Source organism: Anoplopoma fimbria, chromosome 15, assembly GCF_027596085.1.
Source record: "Anoplopoma fimbria isolate UVic2021 breed Golden Eagle Sablefish chromosome 15, Afim_UVic_2022, whole genome shotgun sequence".
Lineage (NCBI taxonomy): Eukaryota > Metazoa > Chordata > Actinopteri > Perciformes > Anoplopomatidae > Anoplopoma > Anoplopoma fimbria.
Genome location: NC_072463.1, coordinates 19794292 through 19812310, shown reverse-complemented (window position 1 = coordinate 19812310; position 18019 = coordinate 19794292). Strand labels below are relative to the sequence as shown.

Here is an 18019-nt window from a genome sequence, read left to right as displayed (position 1 = left end):
ATGACTATAGAAGGGTAATACAAAAACATATCCTGCAAACCATCATGCTCTGGTCATGTCACAGTTGATTTCTATGTTTGTAATTGATCTGTCATGGTCGTGTTATATTTCCATTACCTCCCTCCTGTCCTTCCATTGTATATCTCAATAAATAACATTCTAGGAAAAAATAAAATTACTTATCTTCTGTAATTAAACAAAAGACCTCGAAACAGAATCGTTGACAGAAGCAACTGCGTAAAGATATGAAACCGAAAAATTGCTTGTGTATCTTTCCCATAGTATATTAAGAATCTTTGTTCATACAGCAAACATGGCTCTACATATTTGGTGTGTTGGGAAAAACTGGAGACCGAAGACTTGGACAATGCGACAAGTTCATTTATTCTTGTAACAAAAAGTTTCATAAAGAAAAACAAAACAAGTAATTTGCTGTTAGATCAAACACAGCTCATCCCCACCAAATCAAACCTCACACTATTTTTGATGTACATAAAAGGAAAGTCATATTACACAGGAAACTTTGTCTATTTACAGGTGTAGTTCAGCTGTAGAAATGTTAAAACCTTGGCGCACCATAGTCATCAGGCATCCGCTCAATATTGTACCTGTATGAAAATAATAAAAAACACAAACAACCACAATAGTCTAGAATTAAAAATAGAGTCCAGAACAAACATTGTATGAAAAAAAAAAATGCACACAGATAAAAGCTGACATATATTTTAAGCAAAAAGTGGGACTGTGTTACCTGTGGTTTGAGATGTACATGATGGGCACACCGGGGATCTTCCTGATTCTTCTCTTCAGATCTCTGTCCACAGTAGCCAGGATGTAACACTTATGCTGTGGATATATATTTATGCTATTGTTATAAACCTAAGTGACAAAACTACACAGCGCAACATGACGTACATTTAGCCACTATAATGATATAACGACTTGTCGTCAATGTTATCAAATACACCAGTGCTTTTACTGCTATGGCAAGCCAACATGTCTGCTGTGAAAACAGACAATTACTTTACTTATTTTGGTGTTCACCATGTATCATACAGTGTAAATTTGTTTATCTACAGTTCCGGAAAGAACGGACATAAGTGAGTGTGTTAGTGTGTGAGTTGAAGGTACAGACAGGAGCAGTCTGGCTGCACTGTGGTACACCTACAGTATTTGTTAATTGTTATTAATCATACGACATTATTTTAAAAGCTCACAGCTGATGTTTTTTTTTTTATTGAGCAGTTATTCAGTATGCTACAGTGCAGATAACATGTAATCTGACATTCTTCATTTCTATTACACAATAATGTAATACCGTGACATTTTCTGGGACTGTTATCGTAATGTGAAAATCTCATACCGTTAAAACCTTGATAGAGGCTACTGAGCATTAAAGCACATTACCTGTGTGACCCTTTGGACTAAACAGTCATCGGCATATGTCCCCTTGTGTGTGCACGGCAAGCGCTCAAACCTCGGATCCTTGGCTATCCTGCAAATACAAAACAAGCACAATATGTTATAATAGGGTAACTTGGGATTGTACGAGTTCATTCCCCTATGTGCAGTTTTATATTCAGCAGCTTGTACCTGAGTGCAACTCTGTACTTCATTCCGAGCTTTTCAATCTCAGCCATCACACAGTCTGTGATACATGGGATACCTGGATTGGATAAAATTGTGAATTATCATGAATCATTATATATATATACACACTGCAGTAATGGAGTTGAGAAAGTGGTTATAAACCTTATTAATATTTACTACTTGACAATAGTCCTTACATTTCGCATACAGGCAGTCCATCATAGACTGAACAATGTCCAGTTTGGCCTTGATGGAGAAGTTGATGAAATTGGTGTCTACTATAACGTGGTATGGTGGACCAAGCTGAGTATTGTACTGGAAGAACAAGCATGAGGGGTACTTTGTCCTGCAAAAAATGTCAACAGAAAAACAGAAAAGAAATCAAGCAGCCATCCACCTCAAGTTCTTTATCATCTAATTCAAACTTTTGTGTTCCAAACTTACACTTCTCTCTCCTTAAGCGCTGAGGGATCTTTCTTCTTTTTCTCTTTTGCTTTAGACCGGTCTTTCTCTTTTCTACAAAGCAAACAAGGAGTTATAGTTCTTGCACAGACTTTTAAGATCCATGCATACGGTAGCTGATGAATGTTTTGTTTAAGATGGTTAAACTAACTAAATGGAGAGCAATGAGGAAAACTCACATTCTATTATCTTTCAGATTGATCATTCGCTTCATTGCAGCAAACTTCTTGGTTTTCTGCTTCCCCTAGATTGAACAAGGTAAAACATGTATTACGACAAACATTTACCAATCAAGAGTATATTTGGTGTCAGAGCAGGAGAGAACACTGTTGAAACAAAACATCAACTTCCATCTCTCAAAGCCAAATGGGTAATCATTGAAAAACTAAACTTGAAATGATTGAAGCTTTTCTTTAGACATGAAGCTGAAGTTACCAAACAAACACTGAATTCGCAACATTTTCAGGAGATCGATTCCGTTTAAAAGTCATTAATGTTGAGATCAAGATCTTAGGACTGATACATCTAAATAACATATATATATAGACAGACACATTGTGTATTCCGGTAGCTGATGTATTGACACAGGGCGCTAGGCTAGCTCAGTAGCTCAGTGGCTTTCCTGCTAAAAGCTCCAACACCAAATGAATAATATACAAAATAGCATATAAAGGCTATCAGTGATCAATAAAGCCGTGGTTCAGACGCAGTTAGAGATTACATACCATGGTTTAAATCTGAGATCACAGATCTGAGTGCTACTTGCTCCTTTTTTCCCCTCGTGTGCTGTGGTGACGCGCTTAGTGACGTAATCAAAACGCGACACGTTTTCTGCGCGTCTTCCGGCTGCTAAGCTAATGCCCAGCAGACGAAGGTAGATGCAGCGTTAATATAACACAATAGTGATGTTTTTTTTTTACAAGTGCACATTGGGTTTGAGTAGCTGTGTAGTGGCACGCGGTCTCCTGTGCACGTGTCGTGATGTGCCGCCACGGGTCGTTCACGAGCGTCCCAACGATGCGCTGACATTGTTGGCTAACTGGCTAGCTGTTAGCATCGTGCAGTCTTTCGCTAGTTAACTAATGCTAATGGAGCACGGTGCTAACAGTTGTTAACAGGAGCCTCCAGGCTGTTCTCTCAGGTGACAATAGACCAGAGAGGATTGATGATATTGTACACATTCAGCCTGTTCATGTTGAGCACCCCGGTGTCCCGTACAGTGATCTAAAGCTGACCTTTGGCAGCTTATTTAATTAGCTTTGTGGTTGTTTTGTAACAGCGATGGCTTTTTGAAATGTTTTGACACCTGAGCTAGACAGTTCATTCATCCCCATCCGTGTTGGATTAAGAGTGTAATCAGACTGTCTTTACCTCTATGCAGAGTGTTATGATCATTATTTAGACAGGCTGTTCATGCATATTTCAGTGCTGTTGATTACATGTAATGTTATTCTCCCATCAGCCATCACTTCTCCAAGGTGACACTTAAATATTCATGTTTATCGTGAAGCTCCTCCCTAGGTGTGCTGTTTCACCAGTGCTCCTCTTTTGAAATGTATTTGTTGAAATTTCAGAGCTTGTTTTTTTTTTTATTTTATTATTTTGAGTCCAGCTGTTTTCAGCCTAAGCAGTTTTTTCTCCAATTGTAGGAAACTTGACTTGCCCCCCTGGTGAGTGGCAGTTTTTTCTTTGAGCGCTGAGGGGTCTGAGTGAAGGCTGAAAGATGGTCTGATGGACCGCCGCTTCTTCCTGACCTTCCTCTTCTGCTCAGTGTCGTGGATCTTCTTCTGGGAAGTGCGCTGGAAGAAAGGAAAAGAAAGTCAGATTGAGGAATGGCTACAAGGACATAGCCTCTCTCAATACAGGCACCTTTTTGAAGGTCAGTGTCTTACTCTCATCTTCATTTGAGATTTGCATGGCCATCACAGCGTAAAAGTTTGGTCGGTAGTCTGATCCTCGGTGAAGTAAGCTGCTATAGCTTCAGGGACCTGCACAAGGACACTTCTGCTAGACAGGTCATTCATTAAAACTTTCTGGTTAGGATGGTCTCTCTGACCTTATCCAGTACCTCTCAGGGCTTTTGCAGAAATGCCAAGGATAAGTCTCATGTCTAACTGGACTTAAACTTGGTTAATGCAAGGAGATTGTGTCGCTCATTGCTTTGACCCTGGCCAGTTTTTGGGGTTTGTCTTTTTCAGGCTAATGAGATGCACGTTGCATGCAAGGACAATCAACCCGGGCTTAAATGTTCGTTATAATAGACTTCCATCAGTATTTAAGCCTGTGCTCTGGCATTACTGATGCTGATTTGTTGGCATGCATGTGATTGGGGATTTTGATGTCCTGTTCATGTGTCATCCAGATGTACAGACACTGGAGGAACTGAGTCTGAGTGTACTGAGTCGTCTAGAAGAGGTGGTGAAGGAACAGCAGCGCTGGAGGGAAATTGCGGAGGCCCACATCCAGCTGCTCCGAGACTTTGCCTTCCAAGAGTGGCTTTGCTCCCAGAACCTGGGGCACTATTACCATACGTAAGCAATGAAGGGGCTCAACTTAAACATGAATAGCTTTTCTTATTTGGAAACAATTTCTTATTGGCATGTCATAAATGGTAATTTTTCTCAGTATAGATCTTGTTTTGTTTCTATGTCTTGAACTGGTTATGTGGTCATGTTTATGCTAGTTAACACAAGCTATGTTTATATGTGTCCGCTTGAGGGCAGCCTCTCCATTCATGTCTGGTCATGAGTTTGCTGACACTGAGATGTGGAGGCTGCAGTGTTTCAGAGGGTCACTGCAGTAAAAAGTATTCTTTAGAGACGGTTTGTGTGAGACCCTGCAGCGATGCAGGTGTTTATGTATGTGCGTTGGGTGCGCTCTATTGATGCAGCCAGAACCTGCTATGATGAGTAGTTGTTGTTTGATAGAAATGCTGCCTCAGTCAACAAGGTCAACTGTGGTTTATCAAACACATTGTCATATCATAGTCATCATGTGTTCAGGTAAAACGGTTTGAAATGTGTAAAGGGACACAGTGTCACATTTCTGAAGGTCACGTCCGTCACGCTATTGCTTTTCTCCCTTTGCCACTTTTGATCGACTGGATTTTAAACCTTTATTGATAACTTAGTTATGAGAGCGCTTCATTCAGTCATTCAGTGATAAACTGTGTAGTATTAGAAGATAATCTCCTCAAGAATTTTTTGGCTAAAAAAAATACTGTAAATTGGGATTGGTGGCAGATTCACATTCATCTCACACTGCTTCCCAGATAATAGTGTGATTATGAATAACGTGATAGAATAGATACAATTATGTATTTGAATTAAAAAAAACATGATTTTTCAAAATGTTATTATCACAGTAATCAATCACTAACAGTGTAGATAAGCAATCATGCCACACACTGTAAACTCTGCACAGCACTATGCTGGTAAATTCACATTTTGCATGGTATTAGATGAAGAAGGCAATGTCAGATACTTCAGCTTTGTGAGAAAATGTATTTTTGCCGAGAAAATACACAAATGGATTTTTCTTTTTTTTTTTCTTTCTTTTTTTTTCACAAAATTACATTTTTCTTTTTACAATTTGGATAGAAAATGTGTTTTAAAATGAAAAATATCACTAAAGCTATTAACACTGCTGTGTGCTCTGTGATAATATTGTGTGCTGCCATAATCTTAGCCATGTTAACCAAACAATGAAAGGTTAATTGCAGACAAGCAAGTTCCAGAGCAAAGGTTGTATTTTTGCAATGCAAGATCATGTTTCAGTTCTAATGGTTACCAGCATTTATCTGCTTAGCATTTTTCTCTGCTGTGATATATAGACCTTTCCATGTAATCCTTCAATCTGAAGTCTTTTGTTAAGGCTTGTCCCACCGTCTCAATACACCCTGTTGACATTACTGACGAGTTTAGCTGATAACATTGAGGTTACGTTTGTACAGAGTTGCACAAAAACTACTGTTTGTTTTGTGTGTGGGTCAACCTGTTGGGTGCAGTCAGCAGTCTTGTTCAATAGACGTGGAGTTAGCAGTCATGTTAGGGTTGTAATTATAAAGGCTGTACTTATAAAGTAAAGCAACGCTACTATTCCTGTCAATTAGCTACTACATATACTTTCACTTTTGTTTTTCCACTACAGACTGAAGAACTTGCATTGTATGAATCTGGATGATCTGGCTCAGTTTGACAGTCAGCTGCAGCTGTCTCTAGCTGGCTGGGGATACTACTACGAAGACTACATTAGGTTATCTACGGGCATCAAGATCCTCCAGAACTCTAGGGGGAGTCGAGACCAGGACTACGAGATCCGGCTGGTGCACAGCCTTGCTGTGAGGCGTCTGAATGAGAAGTGGACAATTGGTGAGATCCTGATCATTTTTACTGCCTTAGACTGGTTTTAGTTTGAGTTGCTTTTCCACCGCTAAATATTATTAAAAAGGCATTTTGATATAAGATGTTAATTTAAGGTGGATTGTACAATTGTAAGTGTTCTTACTAAAAGAGTCCCATATCATTTGAGGTTAGCTCAATGTTGTAATGGAGAAGTTCAGTGTTGCTTCATCTCTGTGTGCAGCCCAACATCGGTTTATCTTTCTGTCTCAGGGTTATATGAAACAAAATGTGTTTGTCACTTTATACCATACTTATTGCACAACATAAGACGTGTTACATTTGTAGTCTTGCTCAGGGTATGGATTTAAACATGCATACCAAAGTTTAAAACTGGCCACACCATTTACACCATTTCTTGGCTTTTGTTGTTGCTTCATTTGACATGACATCATGTAAAATATAGTGGCGCTGATGTCGATCCTGGGGTTCATAAAAAAAATATCTTAAGGAAATAAAGGTAAACCATCAAAATGTAATCTGCAGGCTCAGACCAGGAAGTGTGTATCGTCTTTATTCTTTTTTTTATTCATTGGTACAATGTCCTCTTGTCTTTCCAGCGGGTGCTCTCATATTTGGCTGTACTGTGGCGCTGTGCTTCTTGATAAGGGACCTGATGTTTTACGTGATTGGTGAGTCCCGTGTCAGCTCCTTGCATTGCTGCACGCAACTCATTCTTTCTCTTCCTGCAAGCACCGTAAGGCAGTACTACCGGTTTTACAAATTGCTTTGTAGTATTTGAATAGCCTAAGTATAGCCATAAACCCTTTTCAAACTTTAAATGTTGCTCTGTTTTAGTGGTGAACCAACTTATTTCAAAAGCAAATAAATACCCTGCATGTACTTGCAAACAAATTGCCTCCTGTTGTTCTTCCCTTCTTGCGGCAGGTGGAATTACTGTTTCCATCATAGCGTTTGTCTTCACCATCAAGTTCCTCTGTGAGCTTGCAGCGAGGGTTGTCAGCTTCCTGCAGAATGAGGATCCAGGGCGACGCGGGGACCGCAGCATCTACGACTATGTCCGAGGCAACTACCTCGACCCACGTTCCTGCAAGGTGTCTTGGGACTGGAAGGAACCACAGGAAGTGGGGCAGACCATGAGCTTCAGAGTCCAGGTGAGACTTGACTCCTAATGTGCTGAATATTTGGTCGGCAAAACCGTGTTAAGAAGTGTTAAATTTACTTGTGTGGTCTCTTTTGTGCTTCCATCTTTTCAGCTGTTCTATAAGAATGGCCAGCCTTTTCCGGCCCACCGGCCTGTCGGGCTAAGGGTCAACATCACCCACATCGAATTGGCTCTGGACATCCCTGTTACACAGGAGGTTCTGCAAGAACCAGAGTCCAATGTAGTAAAAATGGCCTTCACTGTGCGTAAGGCCGGACGCTATGAGGTTGCTGTCAAGCTTGGTGGCCTCAATGTGGCCTACAGCCCTTATTACAAGATATTTCAGCCAGGTAATACTTCTGTGTGTGTTTCAGATCCAACTCGTATTTTGCTGCATGTGATTATTGATTGGACAATTTTGTATTACCGATAAAGTATTTTTCTGTTCCTTTTATTCACTTCAGGTACGGTTGTTCCATCAAAAACCAAGATAGCCTACCATTTCTCCACCCTGGTGCTAACAAACGGCCAGCAGCACACTTTGCAGATTGAGCCCAGAGACGAGTATGGGAACCCCACCAGTAACTCCACATCTCTCACAGATGAAGCCAACTACAGTGTCCATGTGCACTCTGTAAGGGAACAAACCCCTTTTTCTGTTATCCATTATACTGTAATTTGAAGATTTTCTTCTCACCTTTCTGCTCGCAAATTGCACAATCCGCTAGCTTTACAGTGTGGCAGAACAGGCTCTGAGCTGGGATTCATTTCAGTTTTCCTGTTCTTGCAGCTGGGCACGGTGGACGATGACAGTAGTGAGGATTACTACAGTAAGTCAGTGTCACTCAATAAACAGCAGTGCCAGGTTCTGCTGAAAATGACTCTGAGGAAGACGGGCTGTTTCAGGGCCCGCATCTCCTACCAGGACCAGCCGCTCAGCAACGGGGAATTTGACATTATTGTTCTCAGTGGTGAGCGGCCTACACATGCAGAAGAAAAATACACCGCTATTGAATAAATCGCGGCATAAAAATGCAGTGTACTTGCCTGTTAAAAGCCTAATACTCATACTCTCATTGCATACTACAGAGAATGAGAAGACCTGTGTGGAGAAGAATGTGTCCACTCCAGGCATAAGTATCTACTTTGAGGCATACCTTTACAGCAATGGGAACTACAGTTCCTCATGGCAGTTACCAGCCTCCTCTTTACTGGCTCCCCAGAGGAGGCCCTCCATGGGAGAGGAGGAGGACGAGCACGACTCTCCTGTGGAGGGACAACCTGAGAAGGTCAAGAAACCAAAAAAGGTCTACTGTTACATATCGCCAAAGGTAAGTGGCCAGGGTATAACCTTTCATTCGTAGGATTTCTCTTCCTCTTTGAGTTTGTGGATATAAGGAAGTAAGAAATGTTGTACTTGAGAGGGTAGAATTGAGCGCGAGGTAATTTAAGACGATACTGACTTGGACTTTTTTGCCAAACAGCAACTATCCGTGAAGGAGTTCTACCTGAAAATTATCCCATGGCGCCTTTTCACCTTTCGAGTATGTCCCGGAACTAAAGTAAGCAAAAGTTTTTGTCAGAAAAAACAGGCCACTTTGATGTGAATTGCCATTCTCACAGTCATTTTCTGCTCGCTTTTCAGTTCACCTATTTTGGTCCTGACCCGGTTCACAAGAACCTAACTCTAGTGGTGGATGACGGGATACAGCCTCCTGTGGAGCTCAGCTGCAAAGACAGGAACATCATGGCTGCCACCTTCATTCGCTTCCTGCACAAGAACATTGGTATGTTTCAGTCTTGAGCTGCACTTTATTAAATACTGTCTTTTGTGGAGACTGTAGCAGTAGTTTGATGGTATTGGTCCACAGGTGGATCTGAAACGTTCCAAGACAAGGTGAACTTCTTTCAACGTGAACTCAGGCACATTCACTCCAAGAGACCTCGCACCAAGACCTGCCTAAAAATCACTCGACACACTATTCTGGACTCAGTGAGTGCTGCTTTACTGCACTATACATCTGCGTATTATGAAATCAGCCGATTATTAATAGCAATCGTGATGATTTTTGTCTCTCCCATTGTCTGTCCCTCCTGCTTTTGCTCAGTCCCTGAAAGCTACAAGGAACTTCTCGGTGTCAGACTGGAGTAAGAACTTTGAGGTCGTGTTTCAGGATGAGGAAGGTAAACAACACATCTGAATACAGTTAAGGAAGCTTCATGGTGTCTTCAGTGTGTGTTAAGTCTATGAGTTCTAATTCAGTATTGAACTTTTTTGCTGTTGCAGCAAGCACTTAAAAACCAAAAAGGTCTTAAAATTCCATCAGAATGAAAGTTACAGACACATCTTTCTCTGCAGCTCTGGACTGGGGGGGGCCTCGCAGGGAGTGGTTTGAGCTGGTCTGTAAGACCCTCTTTGACACCTCCAACCAACTGTTCACCCGCTTCAGCGACAACAACCAGGGCCTGGTAAGTTAGTCTTTGCACCTTCTTCCACATTCAAAACCACTTATCTTATCATGTCAAAAAATGAAGGGTGCATTCATCTTCATTTTTCCAGGTGCACCCAAACGCTGAGCGGCCACCCCACCTGCGTCTAAAGATGTATGAGTTTGCAGGTCGCGTCGTAGGGAAGTGCCTGTATGAGTCCGCTCTGGGCGGGGCCTACAAACAGCTGGTCCGAGCTCGCTTTACACGGTCCTTCTTGGCCCAGATCATTGGCCTCAGGATGAACTACAAGGTATGGAACGCAGTACATTTCTCTGACTTTGGAAGGTTTTTATTGTTTACCCTCTGTTGTCAGCTGGTCTGTCTCATCAACTTCTCAACATTCCTCACAATGCCAAAAAAATCTGATTTGTGTCTTGGCATGATTTATTTCATGGAACACAAGCCAGCGTATTTTGCTGTTTATCCAACTTCTTTAGATTTCAAAGCTGAGAACTAAAGCCGACCCAATCATCTTTTTGATCCTTCCACCAAGATGATGAAATGCCATGTTTATTTAAAGAAAACGCCGTTTTCCTGTGTTTTCGTTTCATTTTCCACGCACAGTACTTTGAGACGGATGATCAGGAGTTCTACAAAACTAAAGTCTGCTTCATCCTAAACAATGACGTGAGTGAAATGGATTTGGTGTTTGCCGAGGAGAAGTACAGCAAGTCGGGACAGCTGGAGAAGGTGAGGCAACACTTTGGAAACCAACCTCCCCCTTTTTCACTGATGTAATTTCACCGGAGATAGGAGCAATAAACCAAACAAAAGAAAAAACATTGCTCTTTTGGCAAGCGTTTTTCTTAAAGACGGGGAGTTGTTAGTTTACATAAAGGTGGACGAGGAGAGTTTGACGACCGTGGCCTTTTTTGAACTTTGCTGCTTGTTATAAAATGCCACAGAATAGCTGGCTGTGTGACTTCCCACAGTGAGTCCAAACTGCTCCTTTTTAATTAGATACATATATAATGCTCCAAACTCTTAATTACTTTTAGATTAATTGTCCGTTCATGCAAATGCTGTCAGGTTTGTTTGACACCAAACACACAATCCTGTTTCTGCCATCTTGCCTCTACTGGCCACTTCTTAAAGACTCACACTTATTCTGTTTTGGGCTTTAAATGTGCTCTTTAACATTTATATTGGGCCACATGTTCTCTTCCAGGTGGTGGAGCTAATATCAGGGGGAGCTCAGATCGCTGTTAACAATGAAAACAAGATGCATTATCTCAACCTGCTGGCCCAGTACAGACTCGCCAGCCAGGTGAGAGATGAGGTGGAACACTTCCTGAAAGGTGAGGAAACTAGAACAGCTGCAGCCTGACACTCTTTTCCTGCCAATTCCTCTCATTTGAGATCTCCGGTAATGTGCATGTAATTAGTGTAATTTCCTGTTTTTCAATTGCAGGCTTGAACGAACTGGTTCCAGAAAACCTGCTAGCCATATTTGATGAGAATGAATTGGAGGTATGTGTGACGATTATAATGCATTTCAGTTGATCTTTAAAAAAGCTGCTGGGTAATTGTTACTTGTTTTCCTTTTTAATCCATTCAGCTGTTGATGTGTGGCACCGGCGATATAAACGTGCAGGACTTCAAGGCCCACGCTGTGATTGTCGGAGGATCGTGGCACTTCAGAGAGAAAGTATGTCACGGGAACTGCGTCTCCGTTTTCTTCCAACAGCAGGCCGCTGATCACAATGTCTGAGCGTTGTTGATTTCCCGTTCTGACAGGTGATGAAGTGGTTCTGGGCCGTGGTTTCCAGCTTCACCCAGGAAGAGTTGGCGCGTCTGCTACAGTTCACCACCGGCTCCTCTCAGCTGCCCCCCGGGGGATTCAACACCCTCTGCCCCTCCTTCCAGATCATCGCTGCCCCCACACACAGCACCTTGCCCACTGCACACACCTGGTGAGTAGGAAAACACTGGCAGATTTACTAAAGGATGAGACTTTTAGGCTTTAGGGATGGCAAGGTCAGTCTGTTAATTGAATGCATGCTCCATCCAGACTGATCCCAACAACTACTACTTTCATGGAAGTTTTTACAGACATTTATGATCTCCAGAGGATGAAATGTACACAGATTTTTGGTAATAACCAATTTTTTATCCAGTCCCAGCAGTTCCCTTGTTTAATGTTTATGGTGGAATATCTTAACATTATCCTGATGGATTTGCACAAACTTTCTCTTAGAAATTCATGGTGACAAGATGATGTATCCTAATCAGTTTGGTGAACCCCTGACTTTTCTCTAACGTCATTATCAAGTCCAAAGTTGATCTGTCCTGGTCCAATTCTGTCCGGTTACCTTTAGTGCATCTATCGCTCCCTCTTTAGTCTGTAGAAGCATAAAATGTCCAAAAGAATAATAACAAAAAAGGTGATTTTGGCCACAGAGGAATACACTACTCAGGCTAGGAAATACGTACAAGAAAGTTATTGTTGGTCTTTTCATCGGATTCATTAATAAGAAAATTATAGAATATTATCACATTTGTTACCACAAATGTTTCAATTATACGTGACAATGAGCTTAATCTAAAGATGTGACAGAAATGCTTTATTTGGGATCTATACATTAGCTGACTCTGTTGTCCAATTTCCTGTCTAGTTTTAACCAGCTGTGCCTCCCAACGTACGACTCCTATGAAGAACTGCACAAAATGTTGAAGCTGGCCATCAGTGAGGGCAGTGAGGGCTTCGGCATGCTCTGACTCTCCCATCACTGGCACTGTGGTTCCACTTGTACAAGCGGAGACCAGCACTGCCCACTCCAGTGCACCAGTTTCCTGCATTCATCTGCATTTAGCAAGTGGGCTTCCTGGCAGAGCATCACCCAGACTCCCTATAGATACTCTCTCAGGATGAGAGGGCATTACAGGAAGTCCCAGAAGGCTGTCCTCAAACCGGAACTCTACATATGAACTCTCGTTCTACTGTATGTATATAAAATATCTCGCTTTTGTAAAAAAAGGAAACCAGGAACTGCTGAAAAAGGGGAGGTTTGGGTTAGTTGTATTTCTTAATGCTAAAGTTTGCTTAGTTTTATATGTTTAAAAGACAAGATATGCTAGATCAAAGGCCTTGAGTATTACTTTATAACTGCTTCTTTTGCATTTGGCAAACTGAGGAACACTTAAGTGCAACCACGGCCTACATGTGATGTGGGCGACATCTACAGCACTTTGGCCTTAATCGATCAGGGACTGATGTGTGTTTGTAAATATATAATATCACTCTTTTATTCCAATACTTGTACATACTAGTGTGTATACATATGTTCTCATCACATTACCTTTTTTGGTTTGAACTTTAAGGGTGAAGGGATTTCTTTCTTGTTCCACGTTTGATGGGTTTATATAATTTGTATTCTTTTTTTTTTTCTCTCAGAAGGAATGGGTTTTAAAAGAAGCCAAGTAATTTCTATTGTTTATACATGTTTTTAACTTATTGCGTCTTGAAAAAAAAATATTTGTGTTGACCCATACTGTTGAAACTATGTTTGTCTGGAGTGGTTAATATTTTTGTTATGTTTTATAACCTGCCTTATTCATGCATTATGCATCTGATTGTATCCAGAGAGGTGCATAGGTGAGAGAAGCATAGTGGGCAATACAAAGTAAAAGGTTTATTATAGCATTTCTACTAGTACATGCAGAGGTCACTGTGGATGTTGGGGAGAGCCCATATATAACAAATCATTTTGTTATATATAACAAATCATTTTGTTATATATGCTGTATCCTTTTCACTTTTTTATTCACAACCTGTACCTCAGAGTCTCCTATGCCACCTATTCATTCATCCTCAAACATATTCTAAAGTCTACTTACACAGTTTGTTCATAGCTGCCTCCTCCCAGTCCTGTAACCTTTAACCATATTATCCCACATCTTCAGTAACGTGAAGCATTATATCAGTGGAGATTATATCCCTGTAAGTTTTTCTTTGTTACTGTTAAACAATATATTTTGAATGTTGTTATTATTGTCAATATCCTGAGCCAACCGAGTTGTTTTCTCTCTACTTTTTTTATTTTTTTGCTGATCATAATTGTGTAGCTATTCCTTTATTGTTCCATAGTACATTTAGTAGCCATATTGTACTAGTGTGTGCCGCCAGTCATAGGGTTTGTAGAGCGTTTAGGTAAACTCATTGTTTAGATCCAGAAGCAAAAAGGATGTTAAGCTAACGGATGATCCGTCTCATTAGTATTATGAACATGAACATTTGAATATGTTCACATTCCCCACAGAGCACTCTGCATCCAAGTTCACTCCTCACATTATTCCCACAGTCGGCAGTAAAAGCTTGACTTAGCCACCAAGAGATTTAACGTCATTATTTGTTGAATGGCAAAGATGTCACATTCTGACTGTAGATGCAGCAGGTTGGGATATTTTGCATTTTCTTACCAGAGTCAACACAGTGTCTGTTCGGGATGTGATGAGCGTTTGCTTGTGTTTTAGCGGGCCTCTTACAGTGTTATGAGGTTTCTAGAAGGATCCATGGATTTGTGTTTGTTTGGGTTGTGCAATGTTGACCAGTGCTTATGAAAATGTTTCATGAAGGGTGTGTTTTCAGCACCAGAACCAATGGCTGATATCGTATTTACTAGAAGTAAAACATAGTTTAAGCATTACATGTGTTAGCTGATCCATTAGATATGTCCATTATAAACAGATATGAAGGAGGTCTGTCCTGTAGTTTTATGTTCTTGTTTAATGTTTTGATTTTCTTGAGCATATACTACTTTGTTATTATGTTTGGTTTGTTTCTGGGTTAGATGACCTGAGTGTGACCTGACTTTTAGCAATGTAGATATTGTGAAATATTTGCCTCTGACTTTAAAGCTGGGATACTTTTTTTCTTTCCTATTTTTTTTTTTTTCTTTTTTAAATGGCAAGGCTCTGCTGGCGAATGTTTGAGATTCTCTGCACTGCAGGTCCTTTGTTTATGGGAATAAAAAAATATGGACTAAATTCACATCCCCTTATCTCACTTTTTGTGCATCATATTTGGATTGCATTGAGAACCATGTGATTACACACAGCCTCCTTACACTTTCAAATCTAGATTTTGACTTTGAGATGATTTGTGTTGCTGAGCATGAAGACCAGTGAATCCTAAACTGGGGTCAACAATTGTAGCATGTAATGACTCATCACTGGTAGCACTATTTTCTTACATTGGACAAATTCCTTGATTAAAAGAGAGCTTACATTTATTTTTTTATTTCATATCCAAATTAATACATATAGAGACGTCAGCTAAACTCAGTAGTTTAGGTTTCACTTCATTTCTTGGCCAGCACATTACATGTTTCAGACACAAGAGGGCGGTCTCTACATGTGTCACATTATCAGAGGATGCATGCTTCCTCCGCTGGCTTCCACAGGGACAGTGTAGCAGCGGTAAATAATGAGGAGCTTCCCTGTCTTCAGCTGACCCTCCACAATTTCAGTCTTCACCACATAGAGTATAGTGCCAAGTGCAGACATTTCTCATTTCCACACTTGCATACAATACATACGTCACGAACACATGAAAATAAACAAAGTTCATTCAAACCTGCTGGTTTCACGGCAGTTGAAGGTCTAATGGAATCAGTCTTTTTGAGAGCTGTACTGTGTATGAAATGTGATAACACCTAACTGAAAAACAAGCGCTCCCTTCCCTTTCACCATGGTAGCATAACTGACAGCCGTATCGGAACAAGATGTGATAGGAATATGCTCTTGCATTGACTGAATGTTTGCTTCCTGAGTCATACAGTGTCTGATAATGGACTTTTTTTTAAATTGCTCTGCTTGACGGCTGTGGACATGCTGGCCCCCGTGGCCCCTCCACGCTACACCCACGTGTTCCTGGCGCGTCTCCTCACTGTGGTCTGAATACTATCAGGAGCAGGCTAAAAGGCATCTTGAAGTACTTGGAGGTAGGAGTCCAGTTATTTGGACTTGGCATGCACCTGTGGATTTGCATAATGGTCTCTCTCAAATTTCCCCCCAGGAATGCTTGCTAAAGAGGGACCACAAATCAGAAAGTCATCCTCTGGCGCTCACTAAAGACTTATGTACCATGTTGGAACGCTTGTCCCTCCCCGGAGAACCGGTGGGAGATCACTCAACAGCAATACTGTGCATTTTTGTAAATTCATCTGATGATACTAATTCCCAGGGAAAACATGTTTCTCTGACAAATTGTCCATGTAATATTCCGTATGCATCTTCAAACCTGACTGCAGCTAGCTTTTGTGGTTGAGGGTTGCCAAGTTCCTGTGTGAGTCAACCAAAGAAGTAACTTGATTGAAAATTCAGTGCTTCATTTCCCATCTCTGAGTCAGACACCCAGCCTCAGGAGATGTCCATCAGCTCCTCTGATCAAAGATAGTTGTCCGCAGACAGTAATCTTCACGGGGCAGACAACACAATCGTGGCACGCCTCAAGTATCTTTAGATCTTGACCGCTCTCCCTCTTTCCTGCTTAACAGCCAAGGGTTTCCCATTCCAACATGCAGGTCCTCATTACCTGATTGGACGCCAACTGGATTGGCTGCAGGTATTCATCATCTGCGATGATTGGGCTGATTTAGAGGCCAATCTTAATCAGCGTTGTTGAAGGACAGGAGAGCATCGCTCCAGCAGCAGGCCTGGCCTGAAGTTCTCCCCAAGGAAGTTTACCCTTCACTGTGTTGTGTTCTGACTTCATGTTTTATGTGAAAGGTCCTTCAGGCCTCAGTCCAACACAGGCAAACATCAGGTTTCTGTGCGTGAGGATGCCCAGATTACGAAAGAAGACAGATCTCTTGCTTCTTTCACTAAAATTACTTTGACTGTCTGGCGTTTTGGGTGTGGGATTCTGCCTCAGCTGTGTTGTCTGTAGTTGCCCTATCAGGGTCTTAACTGGCTCCCTTTATGACAGGTGACGGATTGGTTCTGTAGTCAATATTGTTGAGGATTATTTTTTAAAACGGCTGTGAGAAATGTGCATAACAGTGATGACAACGTTCTGGCGACTAAGTGCGCCAAAGGAATGTATGGATGGGATACCGCTGCTGATTAAAGAGATTTTCCCCCTCATCTCTTGATATTTCACAGATTCTCTGTTGCTCCTATCAATCCTCTGTGATTTAAGTGCGGAGACCTGTCTCTCAACACCCGAGCCAAGATGCTGCAGGTCCACCCTGAAACATGTAAAACTCACAGCACATGCATGAAAAGGCCTCACATAACTGTATCAGAAGCAGGACTGGCAACACATGTTTTGAAAATGATATAAAAGTCCATGCGCACAGCTGAGGTCAGACACAAGCAGGAGCTTACAGCCGCAAGCGCTCTTGAAAAACTGCAAGCGTGGAGATTAAGTGTCCCCTAGCTGATGGCTGTCCATGCTTTTATATGATGTTAGAGAGAGGCTGTTGATTCATGGGGTTAGTTGTCCAGCTGGGAGTTTTATATTCTGTGTGTCGGGAAACATTTCAGCTCTCAGTGTTTCCTCTGTAAAGACAAGGCTAATGTAGCTGTTTGAGAAAAAAACTCTGTTCTGCTCTGACCTTGTAGTCAGTATGGGTGTCACCATAGCAGGTATGAATAGGCTGTGAAGTGAGATTCATTCTGATCTATATCTGTAAGTGCAAAATGTTTTTGCCAGGATGTGGCGTGGCTTTAGCGATGGCAATGTCAAGTCAGTCGACTGTTTTGATCCAGACCGAAAAAATGTCAAAAAACTAAATCAAAGATTGCTATGAATTTTGTACAAATATTCATGGACCCCAGAGGATGAGTACTAATGACTTTTGGGATTCCTTGACTTTACCTGTAGCGACAAAATTTGATTTTGCGTGAAATGTGTCAGCAACTAAAACAAATTTCTTACAGACAGTAGTGTCCCTTCATGTTTGATCTAGTGCCGTCACCAACCTTTTTTAATTTATCCAGTGCTGTGGTTTATGACCAAATATCTACA

The 18019-nt window shown here is 41.3% G+C and overlaps 2 protein-coding genes across 5 annotated transcripts; one reads left to right on the top strand and one right to left on the bottom strand.

The window, feature by feature from the left end:
- Positions 1–365: 365 nt before the first annotated feature.
- Positions 366–2879, bottom strand: fcf1 (FCF1 rRNA-processing protein). Its single transcript, XM_054613709.1, has 8 exons — positions 2778–2879; positions 2232–2296; positions 2035–2106; positions 1788–1936; positions 1594–1666; positions 1408–1495; positions 752–846; positions 366–608 (listed from the first exon to the last, which is right to left on the bottom strand). Exons 1-8 carry the CDS (start codon positions 2778–2780, stop codon positions 560–562), a joined length of 594 nt encoding a protein of 197 aa, XP_054469684.1. The 5' UTR covers positions 2781–2879; the 3' UTR covers positions 366–559.
- arel1 (apoptosis resistant E3 ubiquitin protein ligase 1) lies at positions 2848–15023 on the top strand. Of its 4 annotated transcripts, none has more exons than XM_054613706.1 (22): positions 2887–2926; positions 3702–3931; positions 4415–4583; positions 6202–6422; positions 7013–7084; positions 7341–7567; positions 7670–7907; positions 8022–8191; positions 8348–8528; positions 8647–8888; positions 9042–9119; positions 9203–9344; positions 9429–9550; positions 9666–9741; positions 9917–10026; positions 10118–10297; positions 10612–10737; positions 11216–11345; positions 11459–11517; positions 11606–11695; positions 11785–11960; positions 12663–15023. In XM_054613706.1, exons 2-22 carry the CDS (start codon positions 3784–3786, stop codon positions 12763–12765), a joined length of 3060 nt encoding a protein of 1019 aa, XP_054469681.1. In that variant the 5' UTR covers positions 2887–2926; positions 3702–3783; the 3' UTR covers positions 12766–15023. The 4 variants fall into 4 exon arrangements, with proteins under 4 accessions (XP_054469682.1, XP_054469681.1, XP_054469680.1 ...); XM_054613705.1 differs by lacking the exon at positions 2887–2926 and adding an exon at positions 3110–3193; XM_054613707.1 differs by lacking the exons at positions 3702–3931; positions 4415–4583 and having other exon boundaries at positions 2848–2926.
- The last annotated feature ends 2996 nt before the right edge of the window (positions 15024–18019 follow it).